General features: G+C 41.8%; 3 protein-coding genes across 9 annotated transcripts in view; all 3 read left to right on the top strand.

Moving 5' to 3' along the window:
- The first annotated feature begins 1353 nt into the window (after window positions 1-1353).
- Window positions 1354-7088, top strand: anxa13 (annexin A13). Of its 2 annotated transcripts, none has more exons than XM_054765558.1 (11): window positions 1354-1515; window positions 2586-2661; window positions 2733-2827; window positions 2902-3069; window positions 3136-3169; window positions 4098-4177; window positions 4291-4359; window positions 4430-4531; window positions 4590-4665; window positions 4747-4859; window positions 5865-7088. In XM_054765558.1, exons 1-11 carry the CDS (start codon window positions 1390-1392, stop codon window positions 5982-5984), a joined length of 1059 nt encoding a protein of 352 aa, XP_054621533.1. In that variant the 5' UTR covers window positions 1354-1389; the 3' UTR covers window positions 5985-7088. The 2 variants fall into 2 exon arrangements, with proteins under 2 accessions (XP_054621533.1, XP_054621532.1); XM_054765557.1 differs by having other exon boundaries at window positions 2899-3069.
- A 124-nt stretch (window positions 7089-7212) lies between these two features.
- LOC129174166 (coiled-coil domain-containing protein 106-like) lies at window positions 7213-9481 on the top strand. 3 transcript variants are annotated; one of them, XM_054765842.1, is made up of 5 exons: window positions 7213-7240; window positions 7972-8185; window positions 8258-8461; window positions 8531-8737; window positions 8809-9481. In XM_054765842.1, the coding sequence occupies exons 2-5, from the start codon at window positions 7975-7977 to the stop codon at window positions 9186-9188; spliced, it is 1002 nt and encodes a 333-aa protein (XP_054621817.1). In that variant the 5' UTR covers window positions 7213-7240; window positions 7972-7974; the 3' UTR covers window positions 9189-9481. The 3 variants fall into 3 exon arrangements, with proteins under 3 accessions (XP_054621817.1, XP_054621815.1, XP_054621816.1); XM_054765840.1 differs by having other exon boundaries at window positions 7221-7345; XM_054765841.1 differs by having other exon boundaries at window positions 7234-7355.
- A 1332-nt stretch (window positions 9482-10813) lies between these two features.
- myo3a (myosin IIIA) overlaps window positions 10814-19950 on the top strand; it is a 36763-nt gene continuing 27626 nt past the window's right edge. For 2 of the 4 annotated variants that reach the window (XM_054765222.1, XM_054765226.1), the window contains exon 1: window positions 18366-18524. In XM_054765222.1, coding sequence (XP_054621197.1) covers window positions 18523-18524 — 2 coding nt within the window. In that variant the 5' untranslated portion in view covers window positions 18366-18522. Of the gene's footprint in view, window positions 10969-11674; window positions 11811-14748; window positions 14938-16641; window positions 16898-17028; window positions 17051-18365; window positions 18525-19950 lie in introns of those variants that run through there. The other 2 variants (XM_054765223.1, XM_054765224.1) reach the window with 2 other exon arrangements.

The following is a 19950-nucleotide window of genomic DNA, read 5'->3' as shown; positions in this document are numbered from 1 at the left end:
GTTTATATACAGTACCAACACAGCACAAAGCCCAAGGCCAGGACACCAGTGAGTCACACTCGGGCTGGAGAAGTGTTCCTTCAGTAAAAAAAAAAAAAAAAGGTCTTTGACGTCAGCAACCTTCATCAGCCGATTATAGCAACATGCTCAGTGTTTTCTCTGCCTGCAGGTAGCTGCTGGATGGAGGTGAGGTGCACCTAAAGTCAGATAATTCACACACTATTAAGCCACTTTATGCTTCAGTGTGTGTGAGGGTGGTCCAAGACAAGAGCTGTATCAAAAGTCGCTTTTTTAAAACATAATCATGGTCAGTATTATTGTTATTGTGATTTGGTGTTGTTTTCAACTATTCAGCATCATACAGTCAGCTGGGAGTAATATTTTGACACTCACCTCTGACTAAATTGTGTGATAATTATCATATTACATCACTATAGAGCCAACTCTTGTATTGACACTTATTACATTGTGTACCTAACTTGTATATACATTTATTTTTACTTTTTAAAATATTATTATATTATATATGCAGTATATAGAACAAATGTAATATGGTATGTGGGCAAACAGCAGCTAAATTAAACATGGCGGCAGCATGGCACGACCTCTAGTGGGTACATCTCGACACTCTCATTGCATTCTGTTTTATGGCCACCAGAGGGCAACATAACTATTCAAACTAGTGAGACGTCATCACTTTATTTTAATCGAAATGTCATGTTTTTACGATTGTTTTTTTTTTTAACCAATACAGATAAAACTAAAAAGCATCCCTAAAACATCAGTGGAGTTATAAAAATGAACAGTATCGCTGAATATGGAGTGTTTTTTTTAACAACCAACTTGTCTTACAGTGGAGGAGATTGTATTGATTATTTAATTAAGTGTGATTAAAGTGCAAACAAGGTGATGTTAAAATGGTAACTCTTGACAAAGGGCTCTATTTAATCAAGTAAACAAATCACATGACTAAACATCACATTATAGATCCCAGTACAAGAGTACTGTTAATATATATTCTATATCTGTTTACTGTTTCTAATATTGTGGCCATGTCATGTAGCTGAAATAACTTTTTAAATCAACATTTTTAAGTGAAAAAATATATTTTAAAAAGACAAATCTTCAGAATACAGTATATTCCTCGAGCAGATAAACTGCAGGTAGTGTGGTTGGCCACAAGATGGCAGTGTTCCTGCATGGTACTATACTTTTCCCTTTTATATTTCTAATTAAACCTCACATTGATATGATTATCCACTGTGTAAAAATATATTTACCCAAGAAATGTAACAACATCACAACATATTGAATGAGTGATGTTAGATTTCGTGTTAATGTTTTAAGGTTCTAATGTGGGAGTGCAACTATTCGACGTAGCGGTCCGTCATGACGTCACACGCTGCCTTTCACAGATCGGGACTGGACGACAAAAAACTATCCTGGAGACAGACACCCCTTCAGTATCAGCACCACCAGTCGGATCCAAGAGGTCCAGTCATGGGAAACTGCCAGGTCGGTGTCGGTTCTGTTCGCAAATCTTTGACACTTTCAGGTCCCCATCCAAATACGCTAACTTGATTCTTGCTTGACTAGCTCATGTCGCAGTTTTCGAATACGTGCATTTTGAGACGTTTTCTGGTTGCCCAACATTACGTAATTTACGCTACTTTTTTTTTACTCTTTCTGCAATTAGCTTCACTGTTTTGTAATTTAGGTTTCACAATGACGGTGGACAGTGGTGGGGGGTGTACCGGAGGAGGAGGCCACTCCCCTGCGGAATTCATCGCAGCTCTGTTACTTGGGGGAGGGGGTCGTGTTGCATTCACGGTCTTGTAATGGAAGACCTAGAAAAGCTGTCTTGCAAAAAAAAAATGTTTTCTCATTGTCAATCCTGCACAAGGTTGCTGCACAAAAGCTGTTTTTTCTCTGGGATTGAGTTGTGGGGTTCCTGAGCCCCCCACCCCCACCCTCGCAAGTGGTCACTTTTTCACGACACTGATTTGTTTAAAAGTAAAGAGGGGCCTTGAATTCTTCCCCTAGAGCTTTGTGGTCCCCCCCCCCCTGCATCCGCCAGCTGGCCCTGCATGCCTGTCATGAATGAGCCTGCTGCTTCCATGGTCATGGAATTGAATTAAAGTCAACGTGACTGTTAATAGCGTTTATGGTGCCCCCTATGGATTGTGCTCATAATGCTAGCATACATGTAAATACATGTAATACAGAAATCCTCAGTGTTTTATCATCATCAGACAAATGGGCAACAGTTGGCTTGGGTTGGCTGTATGTATAATGTAGCAACTTCAGCACCAGGTAGCGCCACTTCAGTTGCATAAGATGGATACAGTTTCAGAATGGGCTTGATTCCCGGATGTACGGATGGATATGCGTGCCTCGGTGAGCTGTCCACTGCTCCACTGTGTGCAGGTTAAAAATAATGAGTGGGAAACCCGCGGCACATGGGTCGTAAATGTAAATACAACCAAAAAGGAGGAAAAACATGAACGTTCCCAACGCAAAGGCATAATAACAATCAAAATGTCTTAAAGCTAAGTTGTACTAATGTGTGTTGTTTCCGCCTGTAGCCCACCATCGTGCCCTATGAGGATTTTGACGTCCTCGCTGACATTAAGGCCATCCGCAAAGCCTGCAAAGGACTGGGTGAGTTGGAGGAAGTCCACTTTGGAATCACCACGACAGTGTGATGATGATAACGTTTGTGGGCTTTGCAGGAACCGACGAGCAAGCCATCATCGACATCCTGGCCAACCGCAGCTCAGATCAGCGTCAGGAAATCAAGCAGGCGTATTATGACAAGTATGACGACGTGAGTGTGCCACACGCCTCTTCATCATTACGAGGCTTCAGTTGCATCAGTGATGGTTTATTTGTTGGTAGGAGCTGGTAGATGTGCTGAAGAGCGAGCTGTCGGGCAACTTCGAGAAGGCCATCCTGGCCATGCTGGACCCGCCCGTCGTTTACGCCGTCAAGGAGCTGAGGAGGGCCATGAAGGGGGCGGGCACAGACGAGGACGTGCTGGTGGAGATCCTCTGCACTGCCACCAACGCGGTCAGTCACACACACTGACGCCGACAGCGAACTTGTCTTTATTGTTCTTTGGCTGTTTTTCCTCAGGACATCGCCATGTTCAAGGAATGCTACTTTCAAGGTGGGATGTTTTATTTTTAAGTTACTAATTTACCTTTCTTTGTTCACTTTTTTTAATAGCTGACTTATTTGCTGCCCTTAAAAACACACAAAACATTCCATCACACTTTCGCAACCACACCAGTATGAACTGACCTGCCATTTCATTAGGTACACCTCCACATGCTTTAAATACATCCTTTACCTTAGGTAGCCAAATCTGCCAACTATCTATAACAAGTCATTTTTAAAACTTGAATAATGATTTGGAGTGCATGAAAAAGTGCAAAGAAAAACATAGCTATCTTTGACCACATGGTCATGTATTATCACGCATGTTGGACAACACAGCAGCAACACAACCAATGAAACACATGTGTTTCACAGCAATAGCTGAGTGGCAACACTTTAAAGCGCATACAGAGGTGGATAAAGCTGCTGTATGCTATATCACGCACAATACTTTGCACACGGTTACTGCTCTTGTGGCCCACATGGTTGTCAAATATTAACAAGCATACTGTATTGCACTGCGCAGCAGCAACAGAACCAATGTTGTAACAGCAGTCAGGATCAGACTGCTAAATCAGCGGGAATAGGAGTTCATTGAAAGTGTAACATGCATAAAGTATGCGTTTCACACCAACACATGGGTGGCAACATTTTACAGCGCATGCAGAGGTACACCCTTCATGATACATGAAACAAAATGAATAGCAACTACATCAGGAGGTTGCCTCAAACCATAGCTAATGTTGTGATGCAGCAGCTATAATTTCATTGAGTTGAGGCGTTAATTGTAGCATTTACAGTAGTGTTGAAGTAATACTACAAGTAATAGTACTGGATCTCCTTGTCTCTTGTTCCTAATATTACGCCCAGTCTTCTTTGGTGTTTTTATTTTTTTTTTTTTTTTTGATTGATTGCATCACCTCTTGTTTAATTTTCAGTGCACGAGCGTGACCTGGACGCAGACATCGAGGGCGACACGAGTGGCGACGTCCGAAACCTGCTCATGGCTCTTCTGCAGGTATGCTGTTGTTGCCATAGCGACCCCACAACTTTTACTCTCGCCAGCCAGTAGACTTTTGTTTTTGTTAGAGCGCATGCTAATGCATTTAGTGCTTCTTGTTTGTCTTGCAGGGCGACAGAGACGAAAGCTACGAGGTGGACGAGGGTCTGGCGGAGCAGGACGCCACCTGTCTCTTTGAGGTACCTTGTGTCTTCTTATTGTCGTCACGGAGGTGCGCGTGGAATATAACTTCATATGTACGCCATTCAGGCTGGCGAGGGCCGATTTGGGACAGACGAGTCCACCTTCAGCTACATCCTGGCCTCCAGGAACTACCTGCAGCTCCAGGCCACCTTCAAGATGTACGAGCAGGTGAGTTCTAACATCGAAGATTGTTGTCCACTTCCTGATTTCTTTTAAATTTCTGCAGTTGTCCGGCACCGAAATTCTGGACGCCATCGAGAGCGAGACTTCAGGCACCTTAAAGAGATGCTACGTCGCTCTCGGTGGGTTTAATGCAGGGGGTCACAGGTCATGTGCGTGAGAAATGATATAACCAAAAACGTCCATCTTTCCGACTGTTGCAGTGAGAGTCGCCAAGAACCCGCAGCTGTACTTCGCCAGACGTCTTAATGACGCCATGAAGGGGGCGGGGACTGACGAGGACACGCTCATTCGCATCATTGTGGTCCGCTCTGAGGTAATAATGTTTTGTTTTTTTTTTAATACCTCGACAAAGGTATTTTTACACGGTCATTGGTTGGTATATGCACAGCTTCCTGATATTTTATATTATGACAGGAAGGCAGTCTTCTAAAGATGTTCTCATGAAGTTTAGCTGGAAATCCACACTTAAATCTCATGAAAAATATATATAGGAATATACAAATCTAAATATTTATAACAGCAATAGTTATAATAATATCACAAATTGGCAAACAATATGGTATGTTGTGTTAATAATTCTATAATAATCAGAATAATATGAAGTACCATGAATTTATTTAGTATTTATAACAATAATATAAATTATTTGCATTTATTTTAAGAAATGTGCATAATAATAATAATAATAATAATGATAATATATTACTATATTATTATAATTAAATGACAAAAATTCAAATGTAAAAATAAACAAATGTTAATTACTATAATGCGTATAATAGTAATAATAATAATAATACAAACATTGGAAGAATATTTTTAACATTTAAAATATTTTTTGAAGTATTCACATTTTATAATAAGAATAATAATATTAAATACCTGTACTTTTATGTATTTTAGGAAATATATTAATTTTATGTTATGATATAATACAAATGTCATAAAAATGATAATTTAAAAAATATACAAATATTCCCTATTGTAATGTTTATTATAATAATAAAAGAAAAGAAAAATATTAATTCTTATTTTTTTTTAAATACTCAAAGATTACAATGCATAATAATAATAATAATAACAGTAGTAATAATAATATAGCGGGAAAGAATCGTTAATAATAATGATTGTTATTATAAATTCTTATTGTTATTCTAAAAAGCTTTCATGTACATTCAGTATACTGTAGCTGTGTCTCATCTCACCAGATAAGTTTATACTACCATTTGTTGTGTTTATGCAGGATTTTTAAAATTAGAACTTCCTATTAAAGAAGCCTATGGTGAAACCTTTAGTCCTGTATTGTCCTTATCGACAGTATGACCTGGAGACCATCAAAGACTTGTACCTGGAGAAGTACGACGTGTCCCTGAAGGACGCGCTGAAGGACGAGTGCAGCGGCGACTTCAAGCGCCTCCTACTGGCCATCTGCCACTGAGGACGCTTCGCCGCCACACGCTGTGTGACGTTCGGTTAAATTGTTGTGTTCTTCTTTTTAACCCCTGACACTGACACTGAAAATATGTAGCTACTAACCAACTGATCCCACGTCAGTTTTTTAACCGTTTAAGGGAGCCAGGTGGAGTGTTTAAGGACTGAACAGACGGGCTCAGTGCTGCGTAAACGTACTGTGAGGGAGTTAAAAGGGCATGGATGTATGAGCGAATTGGATGCAGCACAATAAAAACCACTCACAGCTCCGACTACCGCCAGTTTGACAAAGGTTCAAGGTCACTTCTTTCTTCTTTTGTTGACTTCTATGCATCATCTGAAGCCGAATGTCCTTCCTCTGTGCTCCATCCATGACCTTTTTTGCATACTACTGCAACATACACTGATCTAGCACTGTGTTCATCTTATTTGGCTGCTGCTTCTGCATCAAAAAGTCACCTATTATTGTTCTATTTTTGCCCTCCGCTCTCATTGATTGTGAACAGTAACGCGATCACTCCTTGTGACTTGAAGGAGCTCAAATGTTGCCGCACATCCCAGTTTCTCCAGTTGTCATTCAAGCCAAGGTACAAGGTACATGACAAACTGCCACTTAAGCAGCAAATTAACCTGATAATATAATTTAAAAAAAAAACTGGAGAAACTGGAGATTTATTTAACATTGGGCCAGTCCTGTAAGTGCTTGAAAACAAACATGAGTGTTTTCTTTCATGGTTTGGATATGCAAAGTTAAGTGAACTTAATTTATATGTATTGATTTACAGAATTTTGTTTTCCTGTTCAATAACACATCTAGAAACACTTGACAAACACAAGTACACCTCACTTTATACTATATTTTTTATATTCTATGACTAACAGCTAGAGTATTAAAGTAATCATGTTATTAAGACTATATGAAGAATATAGGCCAGCTCATTGTGTAACATTTGAACATGTATGTGTCTGTGGCAGCTGTGGTGTGTTCAAATACAACTCATGTAATTATGTGATGATCATATCAACAGTGACATGAGCTTAGAATCCAAATATTGTATGCCTTTATATAGCCAAGCAAATCTAGCAGAAAATAAAAGTTATCGCTCACCGATTTGTCCCCCTTTTTTTTCCTTGTGATGCCCTTCAAAGCTCCTTTTACATTTGGGACCTACGATTTTCCTTCATGTACCTGAAGGCAACATTGCATTCGATTAACAAGCGAGCTCTGGAGCGCCGGGGCTCCGCCCACTCCGCCATGCCTGTGTGAGTCTCATTTTCTTGTTGTTTTATATTAGTGAAAAAAAACCCGGGACATTTCATCCCGATAGACACGCAAAAACATCCTGACCGCCTGTTTATCTCTTGAAGGTAGGTTGAGGTGCGTGTTTTTCGTCATTTTGAGCCTTCTTTCCTGTCGTCTTTGCCGGTAATTAACGACACTAGTGGTCATTAGCATCCATCTTGGTGCATGAAAGCTAACGTTAATTAGAGACACCGCAGTAAGATGGTGGACGCTTTGTTTACCAGGAAGCATTGCTTAATACACATTTGTGTAACTGTAAAATACATTATTTTCGACCATGGACGATGGCGTGTCGCTGGATTATTATTAATAGATTAAATCCATCATGGTCTCCATGGTAACGAGGGGGAGACAACCCCACTTCCTGTTTCAGAATCAAGTTAAACCATCATATTAATGTTCGTAGAAGACCCTTCAATGCATCACTAGGCTTTGTCTACATTAAATACGAACAGTGTGTGAAGTAATGATTTCTATTAATATGAATAATATAACCAATTAATGGTATAATTAATTAGTCGTTTAATATCGTTCATTGTGTCTTGCAATACCGCGTGGCTCCTCTAGAGGGAGTCACGCTAGCATCTTCCTAATGGGATCCAGTAGACCTTACACAACACTCTGTATTTGTCCGTGATACATACACTAGTACGTAACTTTATTTTCCCATACATTATGTTTATGAATTCAGGAGATGTCGTCCTTGTGGCAGCAGGAGGTGTCGGGTTATTCACCCTGCGTGGAGATCGACTCAAGCTGCGTGAGGAGGAGCAATGACAGGCTCGGCTCGCCGTCTTGGCTGAAGCAGGAGCACGACGACCTCCGTATCATCAAGTGGGAGAGCTTCCAAGCTGCGACCTCAGCAGATGTGGTTCAAGACAACACGCCCAGCAGCGCCATGTCAAGTGAATGCTTATGGTCCCTATATTGTACACTGATGTGGACCAACACATTCTCATCATGTTCTTGTCCTCCAGCTTCTTCACACCTCGAGAGCTTGCCTCCGAAGGTCCTGCTGACTATGACCAGGTTGCAGTGCATGCTGGAGAGCAAACAAGAGCGCATCGCCGCCCTAGAGCGCCAGGTGGAAGATCTGATGCAGGACCGCAAGTTCCTACGGAGTCAGATTGAGAACCTGACCAGAAGTCGCTCCTTTGCACCACCTGGTCCCGCCACTGAAGGTCAGTTGAGCCTGTGACGCCAACATTCTCCCATGGTAGCTTTTCTCATTCTCGTGATTCTCTACACAGTGGCAAAAGCCAACAAAGGAGCTCACCCAGAGGCCAAATCTCGAAAAAGAGACAGAGCGTCCTCGAGTTCTTCTGCCAGCGGCGATAGCGGCTCTGAAGCGTCAGACTCATCCGTCATGTCTGCCGCTTCCAGTGAGCACAGAAGAAAGAAGCATCATAAGGAGAAGAAGAGGTCTAAGAAAGGCAAAGACTACTGCAGAAAGAGAGGTAACAAGACCTCCACCAAGGCTTTAATAGTATTTATAGTAAAGACATTTCCTGCGCTGTTCTCTCTCCAGCCACCGGGGTGCAGTACGTCATCCACCGCTACAAGCAGGTGCTCTCCGCTTTTATCAAGAAGAAGAGCATGAGCGAGGCCTTTCGCCACGTCTGCATCGACCGCAACACCATCGCTAACACGGCCTCCATCGCCGAGCTCCACCTGGCTGGCAAGGACGTGGCGCCGCTAGTGGGCACGTTCCGCCCCGGCGAGGAAACACTGGTGAGCTATGCTCAAAGGTGCACGCTGGCCATTGACAGCGACGCCGACCTCTCGCGGAGGATCGACCACATGAAGGCCAACGGTCAGCTGCTGCCCATCTCGGGGAAAAGGTCCAGATTGTTGCATTCTCACCTCCCACCACTAGGGGGAGTCACAGACAGCATTTTGATAGGTTGATACTATTCAGTCATTATAATTGCATTATATACCTCAGTTTACTCATATTTAATACCCACACATTTCCCTCTGAGTTTATACTTTGTACACAGTCACGCAATTAAATTATGTTTTGTAAAATTGAAGACCGGTGTAGTACGTGACACAGCCAGCAGATGGCAGTGCTTACACATAACATAATGGTACTGTTTGTACCTTCTGGCCAAGATGGTGGATTTCACGTTGTTTCTTTGTCTGTATTCTTAGCTGGCTTTTCTTTAAAAACTATAAGTGAAAATTATTAATAAAAGACTTCAAAGTGAGGTTTTGGCTGGCCTTTCAAGCATTTTGAAACAAATGGGGGCGCCAGTGGAGGACCCTCGGGTGACACTCTCTATTACCTTCCCTGCTGTTTGCTTTATTTTTGACACAAATGCAACCTACTGTCACACACACACACACACACACACACACACACAGCTATCTGCACAAGCCCACCCACCCAAATAACCACCCCCACCCCTTTTAACGTGAACCCATTCCGTCATGTCTCATCTCTTCTCCATCTCAGCATCATCAGTTGTGATGGTGGGCGGCGAGGATGCCTGGCCAGAGGGGACAGGTGCATGCTGGTCCTAAGAAGGGAGGGGGGACCTGAAATGCATGAGAAGACGCAGCGGTGCATTTTTTTTTAGGCGATACTCTTCACCTTGTACGGGGGAGACAGGAAGCTGGACTCTTTTCACTCATAACTGGTCTGAGGCCAGCTGCCATTTTGTGACTGCAGGTGTTGGACACACAATCCAGCCTCCTCTTCCTCCTTGACAAAAAGAGCATCTGGAGCCCCTCCACACACACGTTCAAGTGCAATCAGGCCCTCGGTGGTGCAAGCATGGGGTTACTCGTTATCTTGTTACATAAACGATTACAAGGCTTGTCATGGCGCAACACAGCTCAGACTTGAGCGACTTGTTTTTTCTTAATACCTCTTAAAAATCCTATGCAGTCTTTACAGTACAGTATGTGCATGAAATACCTCATGCAACAATTCTTTTCATTGAGTGGCACATTGACTCATGACTAGTTGTTCATGCAGGAATACACTTGTTTATTATGAGTATTGTAGCAAAAAAAAACACTGGAACAACACACGTGAGCTCTTTTGAAAGCACGCCTCTTCACCTTAGCATTGACCTTGTCTGACGAGAGCTTAAAAATAACCCCCTCGCCGCCCTAAAAGTGGGTCACCTCCTTACAAAAGCATCAAGTGGTGCATTGTGGGTATTTTTTTTACCCCCTCTGGTAGAATTGAGGTGGTGTGTGCGCTATTCTCACCGCTTTCTCATTTCAGTTGGACAGCGAGGCGCCTTTGCTACCTTTAAACCGCCCTTGCAGCGCACACCCGCTACCCGTCTAGGCGTCGAGGTGTCGTCAGCGTAGGAATAAATCAAAGCGGTGAAATAATCCTCATTAAACAGACTTATCTTGGTAATTATAACACAGGAGAGAGTGGCGATGCTAATCTGAGAGCAGCAAGTCCGGAGGTGGCGCTTGCTCTCCATCTGGCTGACACTGATAACAACTTATCATAGGATAGAGGGATTGTGGGGGGGCAGCTGCTGGGTAACCACTGTGAAAAGGAAAAAGGCGGGTGGGGCATAATGTATTCCAGGGGAAACCAGCAAACACGATAAAAAATTGAAGCCTCCTTTGGTAATATTGGGCGATAAAGCCAGTGGAGGTGTGTGGGGAGGCCTGGAGAAACAAGATGGCGGCTTGACTGATGAGGCTGGAAATATGGGTGAGTGCATCTTTATTGTAGCGTGATGCAAACATGCACCTCAGGATTAAACCAGACTTGTTTTTGGCCCCCGGCCTGGTGATGAATAACGGGGGTGGTCACATTGTGTAATGTTTTTGACACAAGCTTCCAAAATAAAAGTCTCCTACATTGGGCTCGCTCCTCCCTCGTGCACCATTTTGGGACACAAAGGAGACGAGTGAGTGTGGAACATGTCTGACGTATAGACCAAGCATGAATGCTACTGGTTCCTTATGTAGTGACGCCAGTAGACAGTGATTCCAATATTTTATATATTCATAAATATTTCTATATATATAAATGTATATGTATATCTATTAAAAAGTTCTACAAATATACTGTACATAGTGGAGGTGCTTTGACTGTTGCACATTTATTTCTTGCAATATTCCGTAGAATATCTTAGAACCTTCATGCGATAAACATTCTGCTTTTACAAAAAAAAGCATTTTTCTAAGCACTATTCATTTAACCGTATGTGTAATATTGAAGTTAATATTTTGAGTACCTGTAACGGGACGTAACATAAACATGAATTAAGAGACATACTTTGATTAGCATACTGTATAAAATGTATACTTTATTGATTACTGTACTAATGATCATTGCTGATTTCTTTTCATCCATTTCCCGTTTTGTTGCGTAATCCGCATGTCACGTGTTCCTTTACTTCCGGTATTTTTACTTTCCCTTCTTTTTCTTGTCAATAACACACGTGAACCCTGTAAAGTCATTATTAATGAAGTTTGTTTATCACCGTGTTTGTTGAAGTGAATAAAACAATCTTTTTTTTTTTTGCTGGACTATAAAGCCACGAATTTGTAAGTATTGCGTTCAATTGTCCTGTCTGCGTTTGAAGCACTGTCATCAAAACAGTATGGGTTTGTAGCAGTGTGTTGTGATCTCTGAGTGTTTCACACTTTCCACGCTTTGTGTAACAAGATAAGCCTGATTGTCCTTCCTCCATATCCAACAAGAGGGATTTTGTCAGATTAGAAGGAAACTAGAAGGATTTCTCTGTCTGTGACCTCCGTTATGATAAATGTTAATTAATTGCACAGGGGGAAACATTTGCCTCCATTGAGACCGAAGGCTATAGTGGTGAGTTCAAGGTCTTTTACCCAGTCAGGGATTTTCGGTGTCGACTGTAGTTTGTTGTGTTGTGCACGTTATTTCCCTGCTTCTGTCAAACAATGTGAACAGAAAGTAGACTCAGTTTTGAGGAACTGGTGCAGGAAATTCGAGGTGCTCTACTTCCGCTTCCTCTTCCTACTCCTGCCACAAGCACAAAATGAAAAATATGAATGAAAATACTGGCCGTTGCATCCTTAGGTTTTTTTCTGTGGAAAAAATTTGGAAACCCCTGCAATCCCAAAAATGATGGCTGGCCGTTTAAAGAGAGACAACATGCTTTAATATACATTTCTTTCCTTGCTTTTCCTGTTTAAGCTATGTACGGTAGCTGTGAGTGCCCCAGAAGGTCCATCTTAAAGGTATACAGTATCGTGAAATGTACTTTTAAAACTGTGCAGCGACAAAAAATGTGATAATATCAACAAAGTGTTGTTTGACATATTTATTGCAACTTCTGGAGTGTCCAAAGTGCGGCTTGGGGACCACTTGTCGTCCGTGACTCGTTTTTTTACTGGCAAGCCTCACATTTTAGAAATACAATTAAACCAAAGAAAACCCAAAAATGGGAAAAGTAGAGCAAGAAGGCACAATGTAAAGAAAAAAGCAAAAAAAAGTGTTGATGCAAGTAACTAATTGTGCAAAGTGTTTTATTAGACTTTAACACAACTTGAACATTATACAAAATATCAAAGTGGGCCCCTGCAAAAGTTTGGACACCCCTGTTCTGTTCTAGAGTATATAGTCAACCAAAAAAGCTGTTAAAGGATGTCTTGACCATACAATGGAAGCAAAGGATGCATTCTCAAGCCCCCAAAGCTCACCAAAATGGCGTTTCATGGTTGTATTTGTCGCCAGTATTACCCTAATGATCCTTTCATTGGCGGCACCATCCCGTAGTCATTCAAGAGGCTGGTGATGGGCTTCATCCCACAGCTGGGAGGGGAGTCACGGCCCGCTGCCTCCACACAATAGCGAGCCAGACGTGGACTCTATTCGTTCACGCCGTATAACCTCGACCACAATGGGTCCCCCTGCCATCAATGGCCTTGCAGCTACATGGCAAAAATCAGTGCGGTGGATTGTAGGGTCGACATTGCGGGTGTCCTGTTAATGTGACGCTGGACATTGATTCAGCATTCACACAGAAGAACAAGAGGCCAATCGATGCTTTTATCAATCAGTCAATCAAGCCTCATCATGAGTGGCTGCAGTGGCTTAAGGAGGCGTGCTGCGGAGCAGCTCACAGAAATGCTGCTTTTTTTTTTTTTTTTTGCATTGAAAATAATAGCGTTAATAAATGTAGTGCCAGTCATAGACGATGAGCTGTATGTAGGTTACCTGTCAGGGAAATTAAGCCTGTTAACGGATTATGTGAGGCGTCACACGTTTTAGCCCAGAGGCGTCTCATCCGATATTTCATACCTTCCACTGGAGCCTTTTCTGCTTTTTGTGTAATTTCTCGCATTAATATAGAACAGCAATAATGTCCCTGTGTCGGGAAGTGCTTCTCAAATGGAGGGACTTGAAAGGACTCCAGGGGGTCCTTTATTTAAAAATATATACATATACATATACAGTGGTGTAAATACGTCTTTGATCCTCTGCTGATTGTGTTAGTCCCTTCAAAAGGTAGGAAGGGACCATCGTTTGTATGGTACATTTATTTTGACAGAGACCGAGGGTTAAAAAAGAATCCAGGAAAAAAACCAAGAATAAATGAATTTGTATTTGTGCGTAAGAGCGCGTCATTAGCCCGGCATTCCAGACGGACCAATAAAAAGGCTTCTAACGTCATTCAAAGGGGGAATTGCAAACAGAACTTCCGCAAATGCTAATAAAACTTCAGGAAAGGCAAACAGTATTTACAGTTTCATGAGAACATCCGTTCATTTCCTGTACCGTTTGTCCTCAGTGGGGTCGCCGGTATGCTGGAGCCTATCCCAGCTGCTTTCGGGCGAGAGGTTGGGCACACCCTGGACTGGCTCACGAGAGCAGTTTTTTGATTTGTAAGCAAATGCAGCATTTTTTGCTTTCAAATCCATTTTTTTGTTTAATTGGATAAAAAGACACAAATTTCTCTCCATCATAATAATGCCAAAAATAACCCGAAAAGAGGGCACTTCTTGTTGATCATTATTTAATGTACGCAAAGCTTTTTTTTTCCTAATTAAGGAAATTAGTTTGAAACAAGACTAGCACGGATGCGGACTGTTTTAAACACATAAATCCCATCGATGCTACGGCGCTCTTTTCTTTGTTTCAGCCAAAGATTCTTTCCGATGGTTAAAATATTCCACATGGTCACCACTGGTGTAGGTTACCAAAGGTCACCCGACGGTGGCGCTCCACTAATCAGATGGGTCTCATAGTCCTCAAGGGGTGGGGGGGAGCAGATGTTGAGATATTTCAGTCTGGACCAAAGTGACTGGCTGAGTGATGGACGCTCACATTAGCGTGACGACGTATTTCCATCAGGAGGGTGCAGTTAGCATAATGAGGCAGGAAATAGCGTCAACTTCCACACAACAGGGTGTAGAAATACCAGGAAAATTCCGATTATGATAGAAAGTGCAGTGGCTGCAAAGGCATCATGACATTTTGTCTCGTTGTTGTTGTTGCGTACAGGGACGGGGGGGTGCGACTGTCGGACTGCTTGGACCCCTGCCCACCCCAATCACACGGCTGTTAGGACCATCAGAGTGCGGCTCCTGGGAGTCATCTGTGAGGCGACGGAGCAGGAAATGAGCTTGCCTGGCGGTGGTCGTGCTTGACGAGGCCTCGCCGGCGGCCACTCACTGTCTGTGTGGGGGGGGGGTCAGTGTTTTTGTGGACTCATACAGTAGCAATAGAGGCTAAACTTACTGGATATTTCATTAGGAACACCAGTACGATATGAGAGCCTGCCTTCACCCTTTCACAGCATGAAGTGACCAGAATATTAGAAACCTCATCAGGAGGACGCCACGAAAACGACAAGCCCAATAATAACCAGTGTTCTATTAATATCCCTCACAAACTAAGCATTATCTTTGGAAAGGTGGAACGTTTGGTGCAGATCTTGTTAGATTGCACGTTTAGCATCGAAGCTATTGCTATTTCATTTTTTATTTCCCAACACCTTCCCTTCTTTCCTTCATCACTGCTTACCCTCCCATTTATTTCTACATTGTGCCTTTCTGTCATCATTTATACTCCGCTATCTATTTATTCAAACTCATTGGATATTTATTTTTATACTTTACAGTACTCTTGTTGCATTTACTTTTTAAAATCGTTGCCGTTTTTCTTTCTTTGTTTTCGTTTACCATTGCACACGATACACCAGGGGTGTCCAAACTGTGGCCCGGGGGCCATTTGCGGTGCGGGACTATTCTTTTATTGGCCCACAAGACATTCTTGAAAATTTAAGTGTACAAACTATAAAAAACCCCAATAATTTTACAGGAATAAAGTCACAATGTTAACAAAAAAAAGTTTAAATCTAATGAAAAAAAAATTGTAATTTCACAAGAAGAAATTAGGAAAATGAACAAAAATAATCTAGCATTTTAGTAGTTGAAATATAAAAAAAACAGCCTTTTTTTAAGTTGTAATATGAGAAACAAAACAAAGAATGAAGTTGTAATTTTTGGAAAATTAGTTTGGGGGAAAAAGTTCTAATAATGAGAAGAAAATTTAAAGAAGTTGAAATATTTGTAAAAAATAAAAAAAATTAAAAAAAAAATATATATATATATATATATATAAAGCAATAAAGCTAAAAACAACTTTTATGAGAATAAAGTCAAAATATTAAGACAAATTCTAACATTCTAACAAGAAAAAAGTTGCAATTTTATGAGAACTCATAAAATAATTAGTAAAGAGTTGAAATATTAAAACACTTTTTTTCCCATAAGAATAAAGTCTAAATGTTAAGATAAATGTATCATCGAATGAGAAAAAAGGTTCCAATTTTACCAGCATAAACTCATATCATCATGAGCAAAAATAGTGTCATTTTAGTAGCATTTTAGCGATACCACAAAGCTGACATGCCCTTGTTTTTAAATGTATGTAACATCTTGGGATATCTCCTGTACATGTGTCGCTTTACAAAACACCCGAGGGGTCCTTGCATCCTTTCAGTTTGCACTAGTGTGACCCTCGCTGGTGAAAGTCTGGACACCCCTGCTATACGCTGTCATTCATTTTTTACTCATATTTGCTTAGCATTTTATTTTTTCAACACCTTTCCCTTCTCTTTTTCCTGACATCATCACTGCCTTTGCTCCAGTATTTATCCATCCTCTACTGTTTTCTCTTCCATTAGAAAATGAACCCTTAAACACAGGAAGTGAACAATCTTTAAATGCCAAAACAAAAGACCAAATATTGTGTCAAATTGTGTTCAATTGAGGTCCAGTTTTGCCACAATGTTCATTCTATTCATGTTGTTTCCCCCCCACCCCGTCTGAAATGATAGTTTTGTGTTTGGGAGGATCGTCTATGAGTGTGTGACCTCTGCTTCTGTAACAGGAGATGGCTGCATGAGGTCACGGCCCGCTGCACCTGACTTCCTTCCCCCTCACCGCCACCAACGCCGCCTCCTCTTCTCACGAAGTCACCTGTCTAAAAGTTGCGATGCCACCGGGCTTCCTTCAAAAATGAAAGCAGTGCCTCAAGCTGCTGCGCTCTGCCCTGCCGTGCTCATCTTTCTTCATGTGCAAGGTGCAACGCGGGGGCGGGGTCATCCCATGAGCGCATCTTGTCCGTGCAAATGCCTCTCTAAAGCGTAAGTTTCATTCCAGCTTTTATTGTGGATGACGTGTACTTGGTCTTGGCGTGTTGATTTGAATGCTGCAAATGCAAACGTAGTGTGCAAATCACTGCTGGTGACTTTTGTCGTCTTCGCTTTCTTTGCAGCTTCTTCCCCCAGTCGTCAAAGGTCAGTACATATGAAAATCACTGCATTTTTGTCTTATTCATTTTGTCTTGCTTACACGCTTCTCCAATGCAAGATTTATATTTGAAAAAATCTGTAGCGATGTGATGACTACTGCGGTTGTATTTGATTGAATCTATAAATATATACTCATGTATTTATAATATTTGGAACTTTTTATGTCTCTTAATAAGTAAGAAAATATTGGAAACCAGTGTCTTTACGTCAGGAATATGCAATGTTTTCCAATTCTCACCGTATAGAGAAAAATGTAATAACCTCTGTTTCATTAATAGTGAATAAAGTTTTTGTTTTAAAATATACGAGGGCCAATAAAAACCGCGGGCCGAAAAACGCCCCCAGCCACATTTTGGACACCCCCTGTTCTGACAGAATTGTTGCTTTTACTAACTTTTTAGTGATTTTTATTATATATTTTTTTCTAAATCTGGGTTTTATTTTTTTGGGGGCTGGCGGTCGGCATTTTCCTGAAAATAAATGAATTATTAATAAAATATTTTATTAGGTATTGCACTAATACCTATTTGCTTTGTCACCCATAAAGCTAAAATGTGGCTGTTTTTGTTCTGGTATGCTGAGCATATTGACCACACTGGACTGGTTTTAGCATCTTTAATGCAAAAAATGTAAGGAAGTGGCCCTCCTCATCCTTCAATTTGAATGATATACGGCCTGCGGTGGAAAAAGTTTGGCCGCCACAGTTCATCAGAGGCATCCTTTCAATGTAATTTAGTATTAGACACTTATATAAAGTACATCCTGTTGCTGCTAAGTGGATTCCCCCCCGGTGATACGTGCTGCTCATTATTTGTGCACTTGTTCTCTACGTGGGCCGGGTGCACGCCACATAACCACTACTAACCGAAAGTGACGGCCAGACGAGGTGAGATAACAAAACACACACACACAAATCCCCTGGAATAGTAGAGGTGTCCTTCGGTTTCGTGTGTCTCGCGGCAGCTGCCGCATGCACGTAGCAATGATACATAATTGAGCATGCAGGAGCGTGCCTGCACCGAAAGGTGTCTAATTGCTGGCCGGTCGTATTCTCTGCAAAGTAAAATTGTGCACAAGATGCACGACCATTCTCACTGTCTTGCTCCGCCCCTTAGGTACCCTAAATTCCAGCAGTATGCCAAAATGGATACCCTACTAAAAAGTCAACACGCACATCAAACTGTTTATTTAGTGTAAAACGTTTCCTAAACCTGCGCGACTGTGAGCCTCCCTAACCAGCTTTCCCATGGGAATGAATGGCCGTCTATATGGGGAAAGGCTCATGCTGCAACAGTGGCTAATTCCCGCTAATCCCAGCAGCGGCTCCAGAAGGCAGCCCCAGAGCTGCTTTTTTTTCCAATGGTGGCCTTGGGAGTCAGTTTAACTCACACTCCCGGACGGACCGTCAAGTCAGGAATGGACTCACTCTTTGTCCGAAAGGTCCTGTGTAGAGAACGATGTAAGTGCTGCTCTTCACTTTATGGCTTTGTGGTTGGGTTGTTAATAGGTGGCGACTTAAATGCAGCTTTAGTTTTCCTCGGCTTTAATGGTCTCTGTTGAGATGCTTGAGATAAAGTCACAAGAGTCAGCAAATCCTAAGAAATGAACAGCAGTCGGTGGGCCTGATTGCATCAGGAAAACCCGAGCTGCTAGCATCCAAGTGTGCATGTCCTTTTACATCCCATCAGCATTGGCTGTTGACCTCATAAGTATCTGAGATCTGACTAATTCCCACACTTAGTGCAGAATTTGATGTTTGCACTCTTGTGCTTTTAAATGATGTATAAAAGCGTGGAATCGTGTCACCCCCAAACCTCCTACGTCAACCCCCAACTGTGCCGCTGCCTGGGGATTATCCTCTATTCACCGCTGATGTGCTTCCAGGTTAATTCCCAAACACACCAGCATGAGAACCTGCGTTCTCAAAGGCAGCGTTACTATTCAGTGTTACTGCTGCAGCTCTTGTCAGTATACCCAATGAAGAGTATGGCTTGTTAAGAACAGTAACGTGCAGTCGGGGGAGGCAGGTGAGGCAGAGCCTCATGTAAAATAAAACAACAAACCACAAAAGAAATAATATTTGTGCATGGAACTGTTCTAAATGTATTTCCTGTGTGATTCCATGACACTTTCTCGAGTAACAATTGCTGAATATGCACAGTTCATGGTCAAATACAGGGCAGGACTCATGTGACATGAGGCTCTCTCCTCTTGGCTTAAGTGCGTGAGCTGAGTGCACTGCACTGAGCTGGATGGCTGAGCATGTTGCCGATATAATGCTTGCAAAAACATTCATGATACAACATGACCTTCTACGGCCTGTGTAATGCCTTTTCATGTAAGTGCCATCATTAGTCTTGCAAATCGTGGAATAAAATACAGAGAAATGTCATACGCGAAGGCGCTGCGGGAGAAGGGGCGGGGAGGGTGTGCGCGTGAGCTGGAAGGCGCCTGTCGCTGCTGTCCTCCTTTTTAGAGAGAAAAAACTAGCTCTGTTTTTTTTTAACTTTATTAAAATACACAAACTAAAGCGTCAGTGAGAGCCAGCAACAAGTTAAGTACGTTATATTTGTATGCTCTGCTGAGTGAATGAATGAATTTGGCTGCCAAGACGATGGATTATGTAGCCAAGCTCAACAGAAGGTCATGAGACTTTTACAACAAAGTAACAGAGCTTTTCCTGGAGGATAGCGTACATGTACTTCATCCATCCGTCCATTTTCTGTATTTTCTATATAAATTTAAAACAAAATAATTCGACTAAGAAGTATTTGAAAACATGAATTATTCTCTTGTATTTATTGTATGAACATGAAAAAAACTTCAAGTCAGTGCCTCACCAGCCATGAACAGCACAGCACGTCACTGGTTTAGAATAGTTTGTT

This window comes from Dunckerocampus dactyliophorus, chromosome 21 (assembly GCF_027744805.1).
Source record: "Dunckerocampus dactyliophorus isolate RoL2022-P2 chromosome 21, RoL_Ddac_1.1, whole genome shotgun sequence".
Classification (NCBI taxonomy): domain Eukaryota; kingdom Metazoa; phylum Chordata; class Actinopteri; order Syngnathiformes; family Syngnathidae; genus Dunckerocampus; species Dunckerocampus dactyliophorus.
The sequence above is the reverse complement of the archived record's forward strand: the minus strand, read 5'-3'. Positions and strand labels throughout refer to the sequence as shown.